The sequence below is a fragment of the Talpa europaea genome (assembly GCF_964194135.1).
Source record: "Talpa europaea genome assembly, chromosome: 14".
NCBI lineage: Eukaryota > Metazoa > Chordata > Mammalia > Eulipotyphla > Talpidae > Talpa > Talpa europaea.
This window is the reverse complement of record NC_140082.1, coordinates 71447405-71472480: the sequence shown is the minus strand read 5'-3', so window position 1 is coordinate 71472480 and position 25076 is coordinate 71447405. Positions and strand designations below refer to the sequence as shown.

The following is a 25076-nucleotide window of genomic DNA, read 5'->3' as shown; positions in this document are numbered from 1 at the left end:
TCATTCTATTTTGACAATATTCTCATGAAACAATGATTTTAGGGCCTCCCCGGTGGCGCAGCGTTTGAGCGCTGGGTTGCAAAGCTGCCCGCAGCCTCTGCAGCGCCGGTTCGATCCCCGGCTGCTCCCCGGCCACCAGAGGAGGGTCCCACATGGCGCGCAGACCTCTCCTGCCGCCCGCTGCTCCCCTCAGCAGTGTACTTCGGTCCTTCTGCCTGCTCTGCTCCCCGCTCTGGCTCTGGTGAATTCTCTCACCCTCCCGCGCTTCTGACTGTACCCAGTGCATGTATAAACCAAACAAAACAAATAAATAAATAAAATAAAATAAAATGCCTCTATAAAAAAAAAAGAAACATAATGATTTTATTATTATAGCTGTTACATATAGTGTACCATCTGGATACAGAAGAATTTATGTAGTAACTCCCTAGGTTTGAATATTTAGATTGTTTCCACTTGTTTCTTCTTCAAACTACTGTTGTAAACTTTCTTATCTTTGTGCATATGTGAAAGTATGTGAGAGTTTTGGAAGTGCAATTTTACAAACTATTCTACATAATATCATTTGAAAGCTAATATTAAATCTTCCCTCACAAAAACTGCCAGGTATATATGCTCACCAACAGAATACAGAAATAATTTCTTGGGCCTCCCTGGTGGTGCAAAGCACAGCAGCATTATGAAGCAATCCGCAGCCACTGCAGCACAAGTTCAATCCCCGGCTGGCCAGGGAGCACCCACATGGCGCAGCAGACCTCTCCTGTCTTGCCTGCTGCTCCCCTCAGCAGTGTATTTCAGTCAGTCTGCCTGTTTTCTTCCCCACTCTGTCCCTGGTGAATTCTCTTAACCCCCCCCTCCCCCCATACCTCTGGCTTGCACCCCAGTTCTTGTATGCATAAATAAATAAATCTTTTTAAAAAATAATAATTTCTTAACAGTTTCATCAATAATGTATAAAACCTATGTTTATTTTTGTCAATTATATTTGCAGACTGTGATGGTAAATTTTAGTGTTCATGTTCCAACATTCAGTGAGATTGATCATCTTCAGTGAATTTGTATTTTATCATATGCTTATCCCTTTTGTTATTGAAGTATTTTTTTCTATTGATTTATTAGAGCCTTTTATGCATAATGGAAATTAGTTCACTGTCTACTTTCGTGTGTTGATGCTGTTTCCCCCAGTGTTAGCATTTATCCTCTATTTTTTATTGTAAGGTGTTATTTAATATAGTAAAATCTATCAACCTTTTCCTATATTGATTCTGAGATTTTTGCCTTGCTTAAATAGGATAATTTTTGTTTGCTTATATCCAGTACTTTTTTTGGTCTGGATTATGATTCTGTTAATCTCCTAATTGTCAGGTATAATAAGGTGCACCAGATTTTTATTTCTGGAGAAATCAGTGTTAAGCTCATTATCATGTCTATACTTAAGTTTTTTTTTTCTTTTTTTTAAATGTCATTTCTCCATAAGGCATTTATTCTCCTCCCTCATAAGGGAGCCAGGGGGAGCCAGATAGCTAAATAATAAATATCTACTCAAAGGTACATGGTAATTCTTTGGTGGGCTTTAGTTGTATTTTAAATAAAATGAACTGGGAAAATAAATTTGGAAAGGCATAAATGAAATATTTCAGGCATTGCTTTCAATTAATTGAACTACTTTACTTTCTCAGTTGATTGGCCAGCTCAGAAAGTTAGAGAAATTACAGCCAATCACATACAAAAATATGTTGTGCGTGGACTGTTACTTATAAAATTAAAGTATTATATCAGAAACATACACTATATATTTTCTATTGTATATGTATATTTCCTTAATTTATTGAAACCATGATGTTTCTTTTACCTGAAATATGACAAAAGAATGAAACCAAATGAATTTGAATTTTCAATGGCAACTTTGTGATTTTGTGATTGTTTTTTTCTTACTATTTTTTTTGTATTTACAATGAAAAAAAGCAAATAAATATTGTAAATAACTTTTCTACCCCTTCATCCAAAGCCATGAAAATATGAATAATATTTAGGAAAATATTGAAAGGCGTAATATTTGGAGAGAGAGTGCAGTGAATAGGATGTTTTATTCACCACTTACAAGTGTAAATATTCACCAAGCCCTCTGCTATCCTACTTGACAGGACTGTCATTCTTTTGACTTCAAATGCACCAGTAATTCCTGAATTGTCTTTATTTATCCAAAACCCACCTAATAACTGAGCTTAAACAGATTGAAATGCTAAACTCAAACATTCCTCCTACTTTAACCTAAGGTAACTCCCAAAGTCCATTACTGATTTTCGTAATCTTGAAGCCACTATGGCCTCTCACTTTTCCTACTGGCTAGTAAGTATTTGAATCCCGACTATTTTTTTGAAGGATCTCTTGAAATTGCCCTCTTTATGTCTACTCCTTCCAAATTTATTCTCTTTTGAATGAAATGCTTGAGTAGTCTTCCTCAAGTTCCATTTTCTACTATTTTCAGATTCTACAAAAGAGCTGCACATTCCCCACTCCTTTCTGTAGTGTAGCACCTGGATTTGAAAGTCTATGTGGTGTGTACCCTTGAGTTAATAACAACAGAGAGGCTCTGAAATGCATGTGCCCTCCCTTCCATGCCCCATATACAGTTTATAGTTCTACCTGCTCCTTTCTGCTGTGTCCTTGATCTTTTTTTTTTTTTTTTTAAGATTTATTTATTTACTGGGCCTCCCTGGTGACGTAGGCAGTTGAACGCAGTGCTATGAAGCTATCCACAGCCTCTGAAGTGCCAGTTTGATCCCCTCTGGCTGCAGAGATACCCACATGGCACGGCAGACCTCTCCTGGCTTGCCTGCTGCGCCCCTCAGCAGTGTATTTCGTCAGTCTGCCTATTCTGTTCCCTGTTCTGGCTCTGGTGAATTCTCTCACCCTCCCACGCTTTTGACTGTACCCCGTGCTTGTGTAAATAAATACATAAATCTTTTTTTTTTGATGCTGAATCACTTAGATACAGAAATTTTTTTTTTTTAAAGATTTATTTATTTATTTATTTATTTATTTATACAAGCACTGGGTACAGTCAGAAGCGTGGGAGGGTGAGAGAATTCACCAGAGCCAGAGCAGGAACAGAACAGGCAGACTGACAAAATACACTGCTGAGGGGAGCAGCGGGCACGGCAGGAGAGGTCTGTGCGCCATGTGGAACCCTCTCTGGCTGCCGGGGATCAAACCAGCCAAACCAGTGCTGCAGAGGCTGTGGGCAGCTTTGCAGCCCAGCACTCACCCGCTGTGCCACCAGAGGAGGCCCTGATTCAGCGTTGTATATGCTAACTCCCTGAACCTTTCTCTTAGATGTTGACCTGAGGTAGCCATGTTTTGTACTCTGTGCTTTAAGGGATAACGAAAAAGCCTTAACTGAAAGATCTGGAACATTTGATATCTTGGAGATCTAATCTGGCATTCAAAAGTTGAGTGTAGATTTGTCCAAAGGGAAGTTCATTGTGCTCACTAGAGATTTGGATATCTCAGAGGCATAAGATTTTGGATCAGCTAGGCCTGAGGTTGAATTTCAACTCTACTCTATATCTGTGAGATGTTGAACAAATAATCTAAATCTGTTTCTCAATCTAAATAATAGTAGTATTGCTGGGGAAGCATGCTGATGCGAATGTAATTTACACAATAGTTGAATTTAGTGACTCCTCAGAAAATGATATTTGTTATATCTTAATGACAGAAGCATTATTCAAGTAGCAATACATTATTTTGTGGGGGACAGTTGATTTTTTTTTTTTTTAATTTGAAGCTGATGGAACTATATTTGTATCTTTTTAGACAGGGGCAAGTGTCCGGGTGGTAAATCAGCTGCTTACAGAGATGGATGGTCTGGAAACACGTCAGCAGGTTTTTATTATGGCTGCTACTAACAGGCCAGGTAAGAAAGATTATAAAGCAGATAAATCTGGTAACTCAGCATTTAAGAACAGTATAATTTATGTAGAACCCAATAAAAGATTGATTTTGGGAAATCTTTTGGTTCATAAGTTGAAATAAAGCCTTAGATAAATAAAGCCTTTTCTGTAAGATATCATTTAAAATGGTAGTATTATTGGGCCTCCCTGGTGGCGCAGCGGTTGAGCGCTGGGTTGCAAAGCTGCCCGCGGCCTCTGCAGTGCCGGTTCGATCCCCGGCTGCTCCCCGGCCGCCGGAGGAGGGTCCCACATGGCGCGCAGACCTCTCCTGCCGCCCGCTGCTCCCCTCAGCAGTGTCCTTCGGTCCTTCTGCCTGCTCTGCTCCCTGCTCTGGCTCTGGTGAATTCTCTCACCCTCCCGTGCTTCTGACTGTACCCAGTGCATGTATAAACAAAGAACAAGCAAACAAATAAATAAAATAAAAAAAAAAATGCCTCTCTTAAAAAAAATTAAATAAAAAAAAATTTTAAAAAAAATGGTAGTATTATTGCCTGACTTCCATGAGATTTTTTTTTTTTTTCTTTCTGCATTGGTGCTTAGAAAGATGTCTTGTTTGCAAAGAACATTTGTAATCTATAATTTTGACTATACATGTACTATCAGAACTTATGTCCTTTGTTTCCTTGAGGAAACAAAGAGATTTTTCACTGTAGGTTGAAGATAGGTTTTAAAGTTTTATACTGGAACCATATTCCTATGCCAGCACTAAGCTGTTTGCAACGTTTTGTGAGAAGTTTCAAAAATGTTTTAAAACTACGTGAGTGGTGAAGGTGGCTTTTACTTTGGATCCAAAATTCTTTTTATATTTAATACTTTGCTATCTAGATCAACCGCTCTTATCATAGCTGCTTCTACAGTGATATTTGTGTTAATGATGTCTACTAGCAGTGAGATGTACTTTGAATTAAGTGGGTTTATCAGTAGTGAGACTCATTTTCATTTCTTGTAAGTTACTGTGGAAACTAAAATCTTCATGGATTATATACTACTGTATTTTAAAATGAAATGTTGAAAGTTGTTACAGTTTATACTTAAGCAATAATGAAATACTATTTTTGGAATCAGGCAGAATTGGGTTTGACCTTGGCTGGTGCACTTCAAATCTTAGTAACTCTTTCGTTGCAGCCCCAACTGAATTATACAAACTGGATCTGTTATAGTTCAATTCAGACACTCGACCATTGGAACTAGTGTCAGATACCAAAAACTAAAGGGTCAGAGTCCTTAGATTACCCTCACATCAGATGTCAGCCTCAAATAGTATCTCCAGGACACCCATACTGCTGATCAGCCTGATAGAAATTTGGGGATTCCTGTGAGGACCCCATGAGTTATTAGAACACCTATATTGTTACAGGGCAAACCCAAGGGAAAAGGAAATGACCCTGTTTGTGAGTCCTTACCAGCATACTTAAGAAAATAGAACAGGACCCAAAAGCACACACACACGCACACAGAAATTTAAAAAAAAAGTTTCAAAAGGATTTAATTATATAGGAAACTATGGGGACTAAATCTGAGGAGTGGGGGAAAGCAAATATTGTTTAAAAATGAACAATGATGTAAAAAGTTTAAAAAAATTAATATAAAAAAGGATTTAATTATATAGGAAGTGACAAAAGGGAGAGCTGAAAGACAGAAGGAGGGCCTTCCTGGTGGCGCAGCAGGTTGAGCACAGCGCTGTGAAGCTGTCCACAGCCTCTGCAGCACAGGTTCGATTCCCGGCCGGCCAGGGAGAAACCCACATGGCGCGGCAGACCTATCCTGCCTCGCCCACTGCTCCCCTCAGCAGTGTTTTCAGTCGTTCTGCCTGTCTCTGGCACCCTGTCTGTGGTGAATTCTCTTGCCCTCCTGTGCCTCTGGTTTGTACCCCAGTTCTTGAATAAATAAATAAATAAATCTTTTAAAAAAAAAAAAAAAGACAGGAGCATAATTTTTATTCACCAGCACATGGCAAGATGGGACCTGTCCTACCTGCAGATAGTTGCAGATGAGTAGAGACCAGGTTGCAAATAGAAGCCAAAAAAAAAAAAAAAGACAGAGAAAGTGGCCTGCTTGTGTTCCTTTTTTTTTTTTTTAGATTTATTTATTTATGCATACAAGAACTGGGGTATAGGCCAAAGGTGTAGGGGGTGAGAGGATTCACCAGGGACAGAGTGGGGAACACAGCAGGCAGACTGACTGAAATACGCTGCTGAGGGGAGCAGCGGGTGAGACAGGGGAGTTCTGCGGCATGTGGGTTGCTGCCTGGCAGGCTGGGAATTGATCTCATGCTGCAGAGGTTGTGGACAGCTTCACAGTGCTGTGCTTAACCCCTTGTGCCACCAAGGAGGCCTCCTGTGTTCCATTTTTTAAGGTGAACCTGGCAGCTCTACTCTGCCTCTGATTCCCAGTAGCATCATTCAGGAGGTCAGATGGTGGAGCCCAGGTAACTCTACCTTGTACGATTAAGTTAGCTGTTAGTGCCAGCCGCTGGCTCAGCAGTTGCTCCTCACTTCCTCCTATTGAAGCACTACACTTGTTATTATAAAGGTATACATTGGACTAGGTTACAGAGTGAGTGTGTCCATGCTCTCTCCCATTGGGGTCAGCCTCCTCACTCACCTTCATCAACCCACACACCTCACCCCCTAGACATCAGTGTATTTATCAACCAGGAAATTCACTTGAGTTTTGTTGTCCAAAGTGTTTATTGAGGTCTCATTATGGAGCAGTGATTGGTTAAATCATTGGCCATGTGATTGAGCTTGCTCTCCAGCCCACCTCCATCACACTTCCCTACCCAGAGGTCTAACCCTCTAATTACATCGTTGGTTCTGGTGACCTGCCCAATCCTGAAGCATCTTTGGGCCCACTGTGTCATCTCAGTAAAATAAAAAGACACTCCTTTCACTCAGGAAATTCCAAGAATTTTTATAGCTTTATATCAGGAGCCAGGGTAAGGACCAAATGTATGATTTCTTATACACCAATTAACTTTAATCATGTATTACTTCATCTTGCTGACCATCATTTCTTCATGTATAAAATGAGGTTAATAATACTTAATTGACTGCATTGTTAGAAAGATTAAGTGATTTTGGGAATGTGCGTATCACATGCATTTGGCAAGTAGATGTTCAGTGATTATTGTCATTGTGCTGAGCACTTGCAGCTGTTACCTCTAGTAGCAGTGGAGCAGTTATTAGGTGTTAGAGTCCTCCTAAAGAAACCTTGAAAGTCTATCATATTTTTATCTTTATCCAGCACTTACCTTTTTTTCATGTTTATTTATTGTAAGCACTGTTGTCTTTTAGTTTAATATAAGTAGATTAGGGAACAGTTGGTCCTTCAGTTTCACTTGGTTAAATCCTCTCCTTCAGAACAGTCTAGGTACATGACGTTCCCTAGGGTATTTTCCCCCCAATCTCTTGATTCATCTTTGGGTTTGTTACAGATTGTCCAGATTCTTCATTGTGAAACTGGAACTAGAACCGAACATGATATTCTGTGTTGAGTTTAGCCTGTGATAAGAATGACAGATGAGTCATCGCATGTGCTGTGCTTTGTCCTTCCCCTTATACTGGAGTGTTGTCTTCTCCAGGCATCTCAGACATCCCTTTTTCTTCCATAACAAGCCTCATCGATTTGTTTGCCTGTATTAATTTTTTTTTAAGATTTATTTATTTATGCATACAAGAGCTGGGGTACAGGCCAGATGTGTGGGGGGTGAGAAGACTCACCAGAGACAGAGTGGGGAACAGAACAGGCAGAGAGACCGAAACACACTGCTGAGGGGAGCAGCGGGCTAGTCAAGAGAGGTCTGCTGCGCCATGTGGGCAGCCACCCGGCCGGGGATCAAACTCGTGCTGCAGTGGCTGCAGACAGCTTCATAGGTTGCGTCTTAACCCCTTGCACCACCAGGGAGGCCCTGCTTTGATTATTTATAAATTGTTTATACAGTTTATTTATACAAGTTACTTCTACATTAACAACTCCTACTTGCCTCATATTCTGGTTAGCTGTTGTTGCATAACAAACAACTACATTATTTAATGGCTTAAGATCATCATTTTTGCTTTGCTCACAATTTTTCGGGTCAGGAATGCAAGAAAGGTTTGTATGGGTGGTTCATCTCTTATCCGCACACCATCAGCTGGAATGGCTGGGCCAGAGGATCCACTTCCAAGGTGATTTCTTTGCTCACGTGTCTGGTCATTGGTGCTTCATGGTGTCTGTCTCCATTCCTCCACGCCCAGCCCTCCCATAATTATCTTCCAAGACCTCTTTATATGACTCGGACTTTCATTTGCCTTGTCTTCTGAGTGCTTATTCTTCTTATGTGATAGCTATATTTCAAGAGATGAAGGTGGAAGCTATCTTTCCTATTACAGGTAGGGCCCACCAGAATAGGCAAACTGCAGTGGTCAGGGCAGTGAGGAAGGCCTGGATTCAAAAGAAGAGGAAGTCAGAGTATAAAAACTGTGGGTGTTTTTTTGTTTCTTTTTTTTTTTTTTAAGATTTATTTATGCATACAAGAACTAGGGTACTGGCCAGAGATGTGAGGGTGAGAGGATTCACCAGAGACAGAGTGGGGAACAGAACAGGCAGGTTGACCAAAGTACACTGCTGAGAGGAGCAGCGGGCGAGTGAGGAGAGGTCTGCTGCACCATATGGGTGGCTCCCTGGCCAGCTAGGGGATAGAACTCGTGCTGTAGAGGCTGCAGACAGCTTCATAGTGCTGTGGCTTAACCCCTTGAGCCACCAGGGAGGCCCTTGATTATTTTTTTCTTTCAAAGTAGAGAAAGGTTTATTGCAAGTCAGACAAGCAAGGAGACAGGCAGCAAACGCATACACTCAATATTTTTCATTCATCACATTCTCTGTTCTCTTATGCAAGTTGTATATTTACCTTAGTATTTGGAGTTGTATATGAGTCATAGCAATATAATTTTCTTTAATCTCTGAGATGACTTACTCCTTTATTCATCATACATTTAGTGTGGTTATATTATATGCCTGTTCCTGCTGAGTTTTGGGAATTCAAAGGTTGAGAGTTGAGAAAACTTTTTTGCCTCCATATATTCTGATTTGGGGCTAGGTAATGGGGCAAATAATAGACAAATAAGTAAAGTAAAACAGGGTAAGAGGGTAGAGACTAATACGGTTGGGGAGAGGAATGCTAATGTACATTTCTGGTCCTGGAGACTTCAGAAGAAAAGGCATGTAAGCATGTACCTAAATGAGATAAATGATCAGACATGTAAAAATCAGGGAGAACATTCCAGGTAGAGAGATAACAGTAAGTGTAAAAGTGCAGAGGTAAGAACAAGTTTGCGTGTTGCATAACCAGAAAGAAATCAGTGAGTCTAGAATGAAATGGGTGGCAGGGAACAGTGATGGAGAGGTGCACGAGGTTTTTAGTCCACAGTAAGGACTGAATGTTTGTGTCTGTTCCCCCTTACCCCAAATTCTTACATTAAAATTCTAACTCTGAATATGACAGTATTAGGAGGTAGATCCTTTGGGAGGTAATTAGGTCAGGAGGCTGGACCCACATGAGTGGAATCTGTGCCCTTATAAAATGGACTTTAAAGAGCTTGTTTGCTTTCTTTCTCCCATGTGAGCATTTAACAAAGAGATGGGCACAGTCTGCAATCAGGCAGTCTCGCCTCACCAGAATGCTACAATGCTCACTTCCTGATCCTGGGCGTTTAGATTCCAGAACTTAAGGAACAAAATTACTGTAGTTTTATGTCACTCAGTCTGTGATACTTCATTGTAGAAGCCTAAATTGACTATGACTGGTACTGAAAACATACTAAGAACTCTTAAAACTCATCAGTGAGAAAACAGAGATGGGCTAAAGAGCTAAACAGACACCTCACCAGAGAAGATACACGGATGATAAATAAGCGTATGAAAAGATGCTCAATACCTTATGTCACTAGGAAAGTGCAAATTTTCATAAAGTGATGCTTCTGTACACCTATTGAAATGACTCAAAGCCAAAGCACAGCAGTAAGTGCTGGCAAGAATGTGGAACAACAGGAGCTCTCATTGCTGGTAGGAGTGCAAAATGGTACAGCCACTCCCATAACAGTTTGGCTCTTTCTTTAAAAATTATATGTGGGGCCTCTCCTGGTGGTGCAGGCGGTTGAGCGCTGCTCTCTGTGGAGCTCTCTGCAGCCTCTGCAGCGCCGGTTTGATCCCAGCCGGCCCAGAGGGTCCCACATGGCGCGGCAGACCTCTCCTTTCTCGCCCTCTGCTCCCCTCAACAGTGTATTTCGTCAGTCTGCCTGTTCTGTTCCCCGCTCTGTCTCTGGTGAATCCTCTCACCCTCCCACGAATCTGGGCTGTACCCTGGTTCTTGTATTTAAAAATAAATAAATATTTTTTTAAAAAAAAACTGTATGTACATCTTACTTGCAAAATTGAAAGTTTCTGAGGATAAATTATTTGCCCAAGGATGCATAGCTTCATAAGTTTACAAACTTGTCTCTGTGGTTATAGATCTAGTAAGTGAATAGCATGAAAAAGAAAAATCCACATGCAAGGAGACAGCAGTTAAAAATTAAATAACATGGGGGCCTCCCCTGGTGGCGCAGCGGTTGAGTGCTGGGTTGCGAGGCTGCCTGCAGCCGCTGCAGCACCGATTCAATCCCTGGCCACCGGCGAGGGTCCCACAAAAAAAAAAATTATGTAACATGGGCCTCCCTGGTGGCGCAGGGGTTAAAGACAGCGCTACCAAGCTATCACCAGCCACGCAGCACAAGTTCAATCCCCAGGCAACCACATGGCACAGCAGACCTCTCCTGTCTCACCTGCTGCTCCCCTCAGCAGTGTATTTCAGTAGATATGCCTGTTCTGTTCCCCACTCTGTCTCTGGTGAATCTTCTCACCTCCCGCGCCTCTGGCCTATACCCCAGTTCTTGTATACATAAATAAATCTGTAAAAAAAAAAAAAATTCTCTTTTATTTATTTAAAAGACTTCTTCTTCCCTTCTCTAGATATCATTGACCCTGCAATCCTGCGTCCAGGTCGCTTGGACAAAACACTCTTTGTGGGTTTGCCATCCCCAGCAGCTCGTCTTGCTATCCTAAAAACTATCACAAAGGTGAGTAAATGAAATGGTTTATGCATGTTTCTGTCACTTAAAATGCAGGCAAACACTAATTTAGAATATCTACTTGCTTTCTTTTCTATAACTGTAACTGTTTGCCCAGCATAAATCTCCCAAGGGGAAGATGTTTTTGACAATTTGAAGAGACTGTCCATCCTTTTTTTATTTGCTTAAGGGGAAAGGTATATATAAAGTTAAATGGTCAACTAATATATTTGAGCTATCACGCCAATCACACATTTTTCTGTCCTTTTAGATCTTTGAGTGTTACTTTAGAGAATTATCCTAAGCATATTTGAAATAGAAGTTTTTGGAGATGAATAAAAGTTAATAGGTATAGGCCCATCATTATAAATGCCCAGACAGAAGTTGCATTTTCAAATGACTGTGTTGGCTTCTGTGCTCCATGTTGGTATTTGCAAACTTACAAGATGCCTGTATAGTATTGATTCTGCTGTTTTTATAAACATGTGGAATGCATACAAAAGACAAAAAAACAAATCACCCTACATTGCACTTCCATATTTTGTATAGGCATCATTCCATACATTTTTATGCATCATGGACTGGTGGGTGGTTGGCAGATGAGTAAATGAGGAGAAGGAATGGACTTGAATGCATTATATAAATGAAGCTAATTTTATTTGAAATTTAAAGAAGACAAATCTGAAGGAATTATTAAATTAAACTTCTGTGGGCCTCCCTAGTGGCCTAGGGGTTAAGTCTATCAGTGCTATGGCCTAAGTTCGATCTCCGGCCAGGAACTCACCCACATGGCGCAGCAGACCTCTCCTGTCTCCCCTCTGCTCCCCTTAGCAGTGTATTTCAGTAGATCCGCCTGTTCTGCTCCCCACTCTGTCTCTGGTGAATCCTCTCACATCCTGCACCTCTGGCCTACACCCCAGTTTTCTCCACAAAAATTAAAAAAAAAATTCTGGTATTCTCATAGAAGATACTATTTCCCAAAGTATCACTCTGAAGTTTAAAATTTTTAAAAATTATAAAAGCTCAGTAAGCAGCTGAAGTCTTTTTTAAAAGTACACATTTCATTTCATGTGGCATCAATTTAATTTCTGCTATGAAAATTAGATAATTAGCATCCTTATCTTTTATTCCACTTTCTAGTTTATTTTTCCCTGTGTATTTTTCTTGTTTCAGTTTCATCATATTTACATTGTGTTCTGGATTCATATTTAAATAGATACACTACTCACAATTGGCACTTCAGTCACAACTCTTAATATATTTTTGTTTGTTTTTTGGTTGACTGTATGTCAGCATCAGATTTATTCCAGTTACTAATAGTTCACTCAATCATATTCTCTAAATTCTTTTCATTATTAATAGTGTCTGCTTGTTGTCTTTATGCTTGAATGATATAGTAGCTCAGAATAATTTTCCCTTGGTCACACAGTCTTTATGTTTTTGTAGAAATCCCAAAACAATTTTTGGATATATTTGAATGTGTATGTAAAGATGTTTGAGGCCAGTCTGATCTTTCTTTTCCCTTTTGTAGATGACTTGCTTTTTCTGCTTGGAAACCTGAAAAATTCTTTATCTTAGAAGTTTAATAACTGTAGTAAATGTATCACTATCAGTTACTTTATGTTAGTAGTGGTTGCAATGTGAGGCAGAGTGAGACGGGATAAGAGACTATGTTTTAGTGGTTGTGATTAGTGAGGTTTTATTTTGAGTGGTGAGAAGCTAAAATCTGGTGTACCTTTTTATTCTGTAAATATAGTTCCTCATTACAGGAAGGTTTTTTTGTGTTTACGTCTGAGTACCTTTTTTAAAAAAAATCATTAATTAGATTTACTTCTCTGATGTCATAAATTTTTTATTCGATTTCCCTTTGTCTCCCAGTAATTTAACTTGTGTTCTCTTTCCTTCCGCCCTCCCTTTGTTTTCATGTCGGTGGTTACTCCATCCATACCTTTTCTTGGTCTTAATATAGAGCAGATGAGTTCTCTTATCCCCTGTCTCACTCTACCTGGAACTAATTTCTTGTTCTTTGTACACTACAATTTGATGTTTGGTTAATTGTTTTGTAGTCTTTTTTTTTTTTTTTTTTTAATAGTCTGAGGTGGGAAAGGGAGTTAAGCTGGTGCTAAGTTAGCCCGTGTGAGAAGTTGAGCTTATTCTAAGAGGTAGATAACCTATGAAATGTCTTATACCTGCACCTGCTCTATCCATCCAAAATACATGTCTCATTCCCATGAGGTTGTACCCTTACTCCTGTACAGCTCTGGGGAATATGGTATATCTTCTTTTTTTTTTTTTAAGTTTCTTTTTTCTTTTTTAAGATTTATTTATTTGTTTATACAAGAACTGGGGTACAGGCCAGATGCGTGGGAGGGTGAGAGGATTCACCAGACACAGAGCGGGGAACAGAACAGACAGACTGACAAAATACAGTACTGAGGGGAGCAGCGGGTGAGGCAGGAGAGGTCTGCTGCGCCATGTGGGACCCTCACTGGCTGGCCGGGATCAAACCGGCACTGCAGAGACTGCGGACAGCTTCACAGTGTGGCGCTCAACTGCCTGCGCCACCAGGAGAGGCCCGAATATGGTATATCTTGGCAGTTCTTCCTGATTGTGCTGAAATCCCTTGATGGTATGTCTAAAGGATATTTTTGTAAATTTTCTAAGAACATATTCTCCTCAGACTGCTCTTCTCCAGATTGGAATATTAATGGACAATTTCATTCCTTAGGACAGTTTCATTCCTTAGTGCTCCTTCCTACGAATGGAGGCCTAATTACTAGCTATTACAAAAGTTTCTCTTTCCTTGGCTCAACTTTTCAATGTTTACAATATGAAGGTTTACACCTTTGTTTATTTTGTTGCCCCTGGTAAAATTTTAAAGTATTCTCTTTCTGTGTTGGCAAAGGGAGATTCTATGATCCTGCTTCACTGGGCCATCACTACTTAAAATTGCACATACACCGTTCAAACTATCTCCCAAAGGAGATCATCAGCTTTGTGGCTTACAAATATCACATTGACAGCACTATAGAAGATAGCTTAGAGGAGAGTGCAATTAAGACTGTAGTTATGTATCCCAGACTTAAGACAGTACTAGGGGGCTAGCCAAGAGGACATTAGCCAGGGGAACTGTTGAATAGTTTTAATTAACAAGCCATTGTACTAATTGTAGAGTTGAGAGATAATGTAAAAGAAAATTGAATTCTGAACTTGGGCAGCTGAATAAATGATGGTATCCACTCAGGTGAGGGTTTGAAAGATTACGTTATTTCACTATCCATGCAAAAAATTAGTTCTTTGGTTAGGAGTTGAGGAGAATCCTTAGACTGGGATATAGGTTTTGCCTGTCATTGCCGTGTAGTTGATAGTCAAAGCCCTAAAAACATCACTTTAGCTCAGTGGCTCTCAAATTAGGACAATTTTACCACTATACCACCCTATACCCCTACCTCAGGGCAATGTTTGGGGACATTTTTCACTGAGGCAGAGGGATTGATGATACTACTAAACATCCTATAATGCAGAAAACAGCCCCACAACAAAGAATTATCCAACCCAAAATATCATAATGCCAATGTTAAGAAACCCTTCTTTAGTTCTATGTACTTATTTCTCTGTATCAAGCAAGTTTGATGATGACTACAGTATGACATTTATTCTTTTCCTTGACTCTGTCTTAATAACTATAATAATAGGATTTTGTTTGCTTTGGTTAATGTATGTATGTACATGTATATATACATACAAACACATGCATATAATCACAATTTGTTCCCAAAATTTCTTATAGTTATGATGACATAAAGATAATATTTTCACACTTGCCCCTGAGCTACCACTAAATAAAGATAGATTGGGATGTTGTTCATTTCTGCAATGTACAGATATGAGGTTTGTAATCTTCAGCACCTTACAGATTGGACCCAAAAAGATGGTTGGTTCATTCATCCAGTCATGTGTCACCCACTCTAGGTATTCACAGCATGGAACATCTTTACACTTCCTCCATCTGGAATTTCAGTGCTATTAGACAAAATTATTACCCCTCAGGCCAAGGGATAAGTACTCAAAATACCTTACATCAAAGATAAAATGATTAAGAAAATAAGATAATAGAATATTAACCTAAATGAATGGTCCTCTGGCTAGTCAACAGTGTTTATTGTGAACTAAATATATCCCTGATTGTGTGTCTATTGTGGGTACACCAGGATATATAACACTAGTTATTACATTTTAGGAGCTTGTCTTCTAGATGAAAAAATAATATGAATGTTTATAAAATAACAACAAGCATATATTTTTTAAATATTTTTTTTATTTATGCATACAAGAGCTGGGGTGCAGGCCAGAGATGTGGGGGGGGGGGTGAGAGGATTCACCAGAGGCAGAGTGGGGAACAGAACAGGCAGATCGACCCAAGTACACTGCTGAGGGAAGCAGTGGGCGAGTCAGGAGAGGTCTGCTGTGCCATGTGGGTTGCTCCCTGGCTGGCCAGGGATCGAACCCGTGCTGCACAGGCTGCGGACTGCTTCATAGTGCGGTGCTTAACCCCTTGCACCACCCGGAAGGCCCACAACAATCATATTAATTCATTCCTGAGGAGGGGAGGAGTGTGAAGGAAATTGAATAACCAAGAGATCTCAACTTATAAAGAGAAAAGTCAAGTAGAAAATACAACAAAACAATAACAGCCTCTGCAGGGTGGGATTATAGGTTACTTTTTCTGCTTTGTCCATGTGCTCTGGTCAAACACCACCCTCAACAAGAAGTGCTAGAGGAGATGTAGATAGAGAATATCCTGTTACTTTGTTGGTAGGTATGTCAACTGGTACAACCATTTTGGGAGGTGATCTGGATTTACCTTAACAAACAAAATGGAAATACTGTATGATCCAACCATCCCACTCTTGGGCATCTGTCCAAAGAAAATGAAACCATTAGATCAAAAAATTATGTATTTCTACAATATTTATTGCAGCATTATTTACAGATAGCAAGACATGGAAACAACCTAAGTGCCCACTGATTGAATTAAGATGTTGGTGTGGTATATCCACACAATGGAATACTATTCAGCTATAAAGGAAAATAAAATCTTACCATTTACAGCAAAATAGAAGGAGTTAGAAGGAATTACAGGGGGCAAGTCAGAATGACAAAAACATATTAGATGTTTACATGGCAGATGATTTGACAAAGCAAAATGCTTGCAAAAATTGGCAGACACTAATAAACAGTGAAGCTTCTGAGGTTAAGAGGAAGGGAGAAAGAGAAAGGGTCAAAGGGGCTGAAGGGATATGTTGGTATGAAAATAAAGTAAATTATGTGTGGCAAGATGCTTAAAAAAAATAAATACAGGCCTCCCTGGTGGAACAGAAGTTAAGTATCTGCAGCATGAGTTCAATCCCCGATCAGGAGCTGACCCACACAGTGCAGCGGATCTCTCTTGTCTCACCTGCTGCTCCCCTCAGCAGTGTATTTCAGTAGATCCGCTGTTGTGCTCCCCACTCTGTCTCTGGTGAGAATCCTCTCACTCCCCCACACCTGTGGCCTACACCCCAATTTTTATATGCATAAATAAATAAAATAAATATTTAAAAATAGATATAGCTGAAGCCCAAATATCTAGTCTGGAGAGAAGGGAAAATGATAATTATTTTTTCTCTGTGTGATATAATGAAGAGGATTTGTGGGATCTTTTTGTACTTGGCAAAGTATGTATACGGGTCAATGAGAAATGGTGGCATAACTCAATAATTAAATAAAAATAGAGGAAAGATAACATGGTCTTCATAAAAGAGGGGTAAAAATACCACCAGGAATACTCCTGAAAAACTGTCAGGTGTCTACATAATAGGATATTAGAAAGTACTTAAATAGGGCCTCCCCGGTGGCGCAGCGGTTGAGCGCTGGGTTGCGAAGCTGCCCGCAGCCTCTGCAGCTCCGGTTCCATCCCCGGCTGCTCCCCGGCCACCGGAGGAGGGTCCCACATGGCGCGCAGACCTCTCCTGCCGCCCGCTGCTCCCCTCAGCAGTGTACTTCGGTCCTTCTGCCTGCTCTGCTCCCCACTCTGGCTCTGGTGAATTCTCTCACCCTCCCGCGCTTCTGACTGTACCCGGTGCATGTATAAACAAAACAAACAAACAAATAAATAAATTAAATAAAATAAAACATGCTTCTATAAAAATAAAAAAATTTTTAAAAAAGAAAGTACTTAAATAATTTGTATTTATTAGTGTTGGGAGTTTGCAGGGTGTTTCTCTGAATTTTTTTTTAAAAACAGGCATAATTCTATGATTGTGTGTCTTAATAAATCTTACCTCAAAAGAAGAAAGAATAGAGACCAAGGCTATAGCTATGATTGGTTTTTTAAAAAGCAGCCAAATTGGCAAAAAAAGATAAACTCATGCATTTAACAGCAACATGGATGGAGCTGGAAGGGATTATGCTCAGTGAAATAAGCCAGAAAGAAAAAGAAAAATATCAGATGGTTTCACTTATAGGAGGAATGTAGGGCAACCAAATAAGGGATCAGGAAAAAAACAATTATAATAAATTTAAAAACAATATTAACAAGCAACTATTAATCAGAGCCACTGCAAGAGAGGGGGAGGGAGAGGGATCAAAACGGGTGTGAAGAACACATGGGACTATGGTGATGGTGCACAGGTTAATTGGTGGTGGGAATTTTACAGGGACTACACCTGAGAGGAGAAAGCACACATTATTCAAAAAGGAAGAATGATAAGTGTGCACGTGTGTGTGTGTACATATACATATATATATGTATATATACACACATATATAAAATAATTTTTTTTTAAGCAGCCAGATTTGGAGATTTTTTATTTTTTTATTTTTTTAAGATTTATTTATTTATGCATACAAGAACTGGGATATAGGCCAGAGGTGCCAGGGGTGGGAGGGGTGAGAGGATTCACCAAAGACAGAGTGGGGAGCAGAACAGGCCGACTGACTGAAATACACTGATGAGGGGAGCAGCAGGCGAGAGCGGAGAGGTTTGCTGTGCCATGTAGGTTAGCTTGTAGGTTAGCTCCTTGACCGGCTGGGGATGGAACTGGTGCTGGGGAGGCTGTGGATACCTTCATAATGCTGACGCTTAGCCCCTTGCGCCACCAGGGAGGCCCTATTTGATGGTTTTTTGTGGCTTGGACATTTCCTGTTTGCCCATGTTCAGACATGACTGTGGAGAAGTCTTGTTTTGTTTTTGACAATCCTGGTCAGAGCAGCCTTATCTGATCACCATGTTCTGTGAAATTGCTTATGTTCAACAGTAGGACACAACCATCTTAGTTCCTGGCCAGGTCCTAGCAACACCAAGACTAACCTAGTAGTATCAGGCCAGTTCCTGGCTGTCAGGAACTCCTTTCATTTCTTTCAATTTTCAGATTTTTCTATTATGTGCAAATATATATATATATAGATAGATAGAGATACATGATTTTGGGGGCTTTTTCAACAATAGTTATCTGGCACAAAGAGGAAGAGCTTAGAATTAGCGTCAAAGACCCTTTGGGCAGCAACCATGCACAAACTTGTCAATATGAAAAAAAAGGAAAAATATTTTGATACAAAAATCAATTTGACCCCTAAAAGCAACTTTTGGTAGCGTTATAGTTGAAGTTAAATAGTTCTCAGTGTCTGTTTGTACTGAGGGCAAAGGAGGACTTTTAACAATTCTTTTTGGTCTTAGAATGTAGTTTTGGGGCCTCCCCTGGTGGCGCAGCGGTTGAGCGCTGGGCTGTGAGGCTGCCTACAGCCTCTGCAGCACCGGTTTGTTCCCCAGCCGCTGGCGAGTGTCCCACAAAAAAAAAAAAGAATGTAGTTTTGCTTCAATTATGAGTGTGTCAAGTTCTCAGTCATGGAGCTCCCTATACCTGCTTTGGAGGAAGGGACTGGTAGTCCCAACTTGGTGACACCTTCATTTTTCGGTGCCCTCTAAGGAGGACTGCTCTGCGGTTTCATATCCTTACCTTACATCTTCCCTCCAGAGAGCTTGCATGTTTTTATTTCAAGGTCTCTATCAGTGGCTAAAGTTAAATAGTGTAGAGGGAGAGGAAGCAGACTAATTTTAGGGAGATTTCACAGGTCAGACTTACAGGTCTTTGCAGGTTGCCAAAAGTGAGAAAAGTGGATATTATTAATATTTAAATTTTCTGTTTCAGAGTTTGCTGGCTTTTTGCTTTAATTCCCAGATTAAAAAAAAAATTCCCTAATAATGCCTAAAATATGGGGAGATTAGAATAAAATTCTTTAGTCTTAGTCCTAAAAGTCAGAAAAGATTTATAGATCAGAGCAATTTCTCTGTGTCTTTGGATTCCTAAACCAAGATTGTTTGTTTAAGGTCACACAAAGATTTTATTTTTCCATGATTATTCCCAAGTCAAAATGGGTTGAAAGGCAAACACAACTGTTTCTTGAACCTGTGTTGTGAACATTTGCATTTTACTAAGTAATAGCAGCTAACAAATACAGAGTTTATGGAGTGCTTGAACATGCCCCACTGAGAGCTGTGGAGGATGCTATGTGACCCTGGACCGAGAGGTGCACACACAGGTGCCAGGTCATCTGACCAGCCCTGTGCTTGGAGCATCTGCTGTGCTAATATTTACTCTTTACTTAAAGCTTAATGGTATGTTGATTCACTTTCTTCTGTGTGTTTTTTCTTTAACAATTTATTTCCTAATGTAATATTTGCTATAAAGGAACAACTAATGCACGGTATATGTAAGCTATAAAGAATAAATACAAATCTGCCATTAAATCATACATTTTAAATCACTGAAAACTTCTTTTGGCCTCTCTCAGGGGCTAGGGTTAAGTCTCAGCACTACCACCACGACGGCCCTCCCAGCCCTGGCCCTCTGCGGGGGCCTGAGTGCAGTCCCTACCAGGGAGCTGACCCACATGGCCCAGCAGACCTCTCCTGTCTTGCCCACTGCTCCCCTTAGCAGTGTATTTCAGTAGATCTGCCTGTTCTGCTCCCCATTCTGTCTCTGATGAATCCTTTACCCACTGCACCTCTGGCCTGTACCCAAGTTCTTATATGCATAAATAATGAAATCTTTTAAAAAGAAAAAACATGTTGATGTTGATTTAAAGAATGAAACTTCTTTGTGTGCTTCTGTAGCTTGTCACTAAATTTTATTTTGGTTTTGGTTTTTTTTTAAGATTTATTTATTTAAACAAGCACTGGGTACAGTCAGAAGCGCGGGAGGGTAAAAGATTTCACCAGAGCCAGAGCGGGGAGCAGAGCAGGCAGAAGGACCGAAGTACACTGCTGAGGGGAGCAGCGGGCGGCAGGAGAGGTCTGCGTGCCATGTGGGACCCTCCTCCGGTGGCCGGGGAGCAGCTGGGAATCGAACCGGCGCTGCAGAGGCTGCAGGCAGCTTCGCAACCCAGTGCTGAACCACTGTGCCACCGGGGAGGCCCGTCACTAAAAATTTTTTAAGTTGCATACTGTGTGCAGTATATTGTTAGGATCCTAAGAGTGTTTAGATACTTGTCATTTCTGGCATCTCTTAGTATGAGCAGAAGGAGAGTTGGCTCCAGAGTCAGGGTTGTGACTTAGGGAAGGGCCTAAGAAAGAACACATAGACTGATGGAGGACAAGAATGAAAAGACTGTAAAGGAGGTGCTGCAAGACTAGAACCTGACTCACACAAGGAGGTGGGGGTAGAGGGAAAGAACATGACCATTAACCCAGCTGTAGAGGTCAGGACCCCTAGATGCCAGTGCCTTGTCACAAGGCATGAAACCCAAGCAGGATCAGACTGCTCTAGGGAGAGGAGCACAGGCCTGAGGGTAAAGATATGGAGATTGAGCCCACCCTGGAATCTCTGGTCCCTTCGTGGTTTTGCCAAGTTATCCAACATCAGCAACAAGCAGGCCACTCCACTCTTTGACCCCTCCCAAAGAGAAAAGGACTATATCAGTGTCTGCACAGGCTCAGGGCAGCACTCCCACTGCCCACCTGTGCCTATGCAGGTGCTTCTTTTCACCAACTCTCTCGCTCTGCAGGGCAGCAGCTTCCTGCCTGCCCGTGACCTGTCCCAGGCCAGGGTTTCTCCTCACTGACCTCCCTCAGTGGAGGCCGCTCTCCTCAAGGCCGCCCATCTGCAACCATGCAGGCCTCTCTCAGCAAACCTGTCCCTTTTGAGGCAGCTCTTCCTGCCCGCTTGTGTCTATGCAAGTATCCTTAACTCTCCTGTCCCTTTCCCTAATAAACCTGCCCTTCAAATATAACTAACGTCTCTGGAGAAACTCGCCTGGGAAACTCACCGCCTGTCGCTGAAATGGGAGCTCTGGTGAAACCTTTCCCAGAGTGACCCCAAGGACCCCACACTCTACAAAAACCACATCATAGACCATCAAAAACTTTTGGCTATTATTGTTGAGCAGTTTACTGCTTGTTCACTTTTAGCCAGGTTCACTATTTTTTCTCCCTTCCTAGCCAAATCTCACATCAAAACTAAGCACTGTTGGGCCTCCCCGGTGGCACAACAGTTGAGCGCTGGGTTGCAAAGCTGCCCGCAGCCTCTGCGGCGCCGGTTCAATCCCCGGCTGCTCCCCGGCCACCAGAAGAGGGTCCCACATGGCACGCAGACCTCTCCTGCCGCCCGCTGCACCCCTCAGCAGTGTACCTCGGTCCTTCTGCCTGTTCTGCTCCCCGCTCTGGCTCTAGTGAATCCTCTCACCCTCCCGTGCTTCTGACTGTACCCAGTGCTTGTATAAATAAATAAAAATAAATCTTTAAAAAAAAAAAAGCACTGTTTAAATATTTGCCTTAATTAATCAGGCAAAGGAAATGTGTTTGTAACCCTTTGCAAAGATTGAGCTGGTGACTTTTGTTCTTGGTGGGTTTTTTTTTGTTTTTTCGCTGTAACTGCACAAATTTTTCAAACTTCATGCACATAAATCGCTTGCCTTTAGCTTTCCTAAGTTTGGGCTGTGCTTAGCCTCATTTCTCAAAATCAGAATTTGTTAAAATCATCCAACACTGGCCTGGGAGTCAACTATATTCATTTGACACAGTAATTACTATTTATTAAGAAGCTTTTATGTAGAAAAGAATTCACTTATAGGAACTCCCCAGTGGCACAGCGGTTGAGTGCTGGGTTGCGAAGCTGCCCACAGCCTCTTCAGCACCAGTTCGATCCCGGCTGCCAGAGGGGAGGGTCCCACATGGCGCGCAGACCTCTGCTGCCGTCTGCTGCTCCCCTCAACAGTGTACTTCGGTCCTTCTGCCTGTTCTGCTCCCTGCTCTGCCTCTAGTGAATTCTCTCACCCTTCGCGCTTCTGACTGTACCCAGTGCTTGTATAAATAAATAAATAAATCTTAAAAAAAAAAAAAGAACATTAGTTCTAATTTACACTTTTTTTTTTTTTTTATAGAGGCATGCTTTATTTATTTGTTTGCTGGTTTGTTTGTTTGTTTGTTTTTACATGCACTGGGTACAGTCAGAAGCGCGGGAGGGTGAGAGAATTCACCAGAGCCAGAGCGGGGAGCAGAGCAGGCAGAAGGTCCGAAGTGCACTGCTGAGGGGAGCAGCGGGCGGCAGGAGAGGTCTGCACGCCATGTGGGACCCTCCTCTGGTGGCCGGGGAGCAGCCGGGGATCGAACCGGCGCCGCAGAGGCCGCGCGCAGTTTCGCAACCCAGCGCTCAATCGCTGCGCCACCGGGGAGGCCCCATTAGTTCTAATTTAAAAAAAAAAAAAAGAATTCACTTATAAACTCTCAATTTTTCTCTTTTATTTAGAATGGCACCAGACCCCCACTGAATGTAGATGTAAATTTGGAAGCGATTGCTGGTGACCATCGCTGTGATCGCTATTCGTAAGTACCTCATTTTTTAAGTCAGATAATAGCTCCCTGAGGTTCAGTTTCCTGAGGTATAAAATGAGGGAGAAGGTTCCGAGGATTAAGTCAGGTATCCTGTAGGGCACCTAGCATGGAATCTGGCCCTTCCATCTTAGAGAAGGAACAACTGATTTTGAGGCACTGAGGAATTTCCAGAAATAGGGGGAATTCTCTTCTTGTTACTCAGCTACCCTGACCACTGTTGTTGTCCTTCAGAAATTGTCTGCTGTTCTCCCAGAGTATTTGAGCTAAGACATTTCATTATTGGCTGCCAAATTATTCAGAAGCTTCAACATTTAAAAGAAAATTAACTGATGCTTCTCCAAGCCTCACAATGCATTTTTCACAAAACATCTGATAATATCCACTCTGTGTAGTAAAAGCAAATCAAATATTTCTGCCTTCAACTTCACATTTTTTGTGATAGTTATAGTTTCAGCAAAGGTTTTGGTTAATTTTCCAATGTATACAGGAAGAAAAAGATACTGAAGGTTAACTTAAGAATTTCTTCCTCTGGCTTATTTTAAAAGCTCAGTGATTGATTTGGTGCTCACAGTATTCCTCTAGGGCAAGGCTGAATATTGTGTTTTCTGAAGCTAGGTCAATCTTCTGAAATCTCTTATTCAACAATGTAAACTTATATCCAAAGAACATACCCATTAATGGAAATAGACACTCAGTCTTTCCCAGTTCTGGTTGAAGAATTTCACATTATCATCTCTTAACGAGATGAGTCTATGTGCTGATCAATTTTTGGTGGTATCGTCAGGATACAAAATTTTATCTCCAATTTTTTCATATATGGACCACGGCAGTGACTCTCAATCCTTGTTCTGCCACCTCAGTGTACTTGAGAAATACACCACTCTTGCCTGACTTAAGAAAGCAGTGACCCAGTGAGGGGGTAATGATCAGAGACCCAGGATGGTGGTGATGGGCATAATGTAAAAGTTCCTTGTTCCGTTTAAGGAGAACTTATTTCTCCCTCTAGTTGGAAATCAATTAACTGAACTTATTATCAAGGAGGGGGGCAAAAAACACAAATAAGTAGTTTATACCTTTGAGTCCTGAAATCTGAAAAGATTGTCAGTTTCGGTTTTTTGGTTTTTTTGGTTTTTTAAAAATATTTATTTATTTATACAGCACTGGGTACAGTCAGAGGCACGGGAGGGTGAGAGAATTCACCAGAGCCAGAGCAGAGAGTAGAACAGGCAGAGTGATGAAAAACACTGCTGAGGGGAGCAGCGGGTGGCAGGAGAGGTCTGCGCGCCATGTGGGACCCTCGCCAGTGGCCGGGGATCAAACTGGCGCTGCAGAGTCTGCGGGCAGCTTCACAACCCAGCGCTCAACTGCTGCGCCACCGGGGAGACCCAACTCGGGCAGTTTTGATGGCAGTACTTACCCTGGGCCAAACCTTTTGGATTACACCACATAGGGTGTCGGTTTATAAAGTGGTTAGGTTTCATGTTGAATGGTACATATTTGGAGTTCTAATGCCACTGTCAATACAGTTTGAGAGATACTATAATATCACAGTCTTCAGCTGTCTATATCAGCTGATGGTGGCCCTGTACCAATGTTAGATGTAACGTTAAAGAAAAGAATGAAACCCCAACTGTGCATGATTATTAAATAATGTTATAACCCTAATACATTAGGAAGTATTAGATTCAGTAAATAATTTAAGGTCTAATAATTATTAATAACTTTATATGTTGTGTGGATGGTCAACATTGTGTAGAATGGTCAATAGTGTCTAGAAATAAGGTTTTTAATCCCTAAATTCAAACTCATTCTCAAAGAATCTCTAAGAATCCTGTTAAAGATGTAATGTGAAAGGCTAGTTTTTTACTGATTCAATAACCATGTTGACTCAGCATATTATTACATAGAATAGTTAAATAAACTTGCTCTTTTCATTTCTTAAATAATTTGTGTCTTCTCAGCTTGAGCTTTGAATTAAGTACCTCAAAAACTTCCTAACTTGTATGTTCCCCTTTTAAACTTGGAAACGTAATAATTTTTTATATTATCTTATTCTAGATGTTAATGTCTGAATGGGCGAACCAGCACTTTAGTGTAGGCCTCATGAATGAAAATTTTACAATTAATGATATATAATTTTTTTCTACTGACTAGATATTTTCA

At 41.0% G+C, this 25076-nt stretch overlaps 1 protein-coding gene across 1 annotated transcript in view; it reads left to right on the top strand.

The window, feature by feature from the left end:
• The window catches only part of NVL (nuclear VCP like), a gene marked incomplete at both ends in the record, with an annotated part of 78933 nt that overhangs the window by 44859 nt on the left and 8998 nt on the right, over window positions 1-25076 (top strand). Inside the window, 3 exons of the mRNA XM_084253126.1 lie at window positions 3820-3919; window positions 10947-11053; window positions 22828-22904. Of these exons, the coding sequence (XP_084109252.1) occupies window positions 3820-3919; window positions 10947-11053; window positions 22828-22904 (284 nt within the window). The remainder of the gene's footprint in view (window positions 1-3819; window positions 3920-10946; window positions 11054-22827; window positions 22905-25076) is intronic.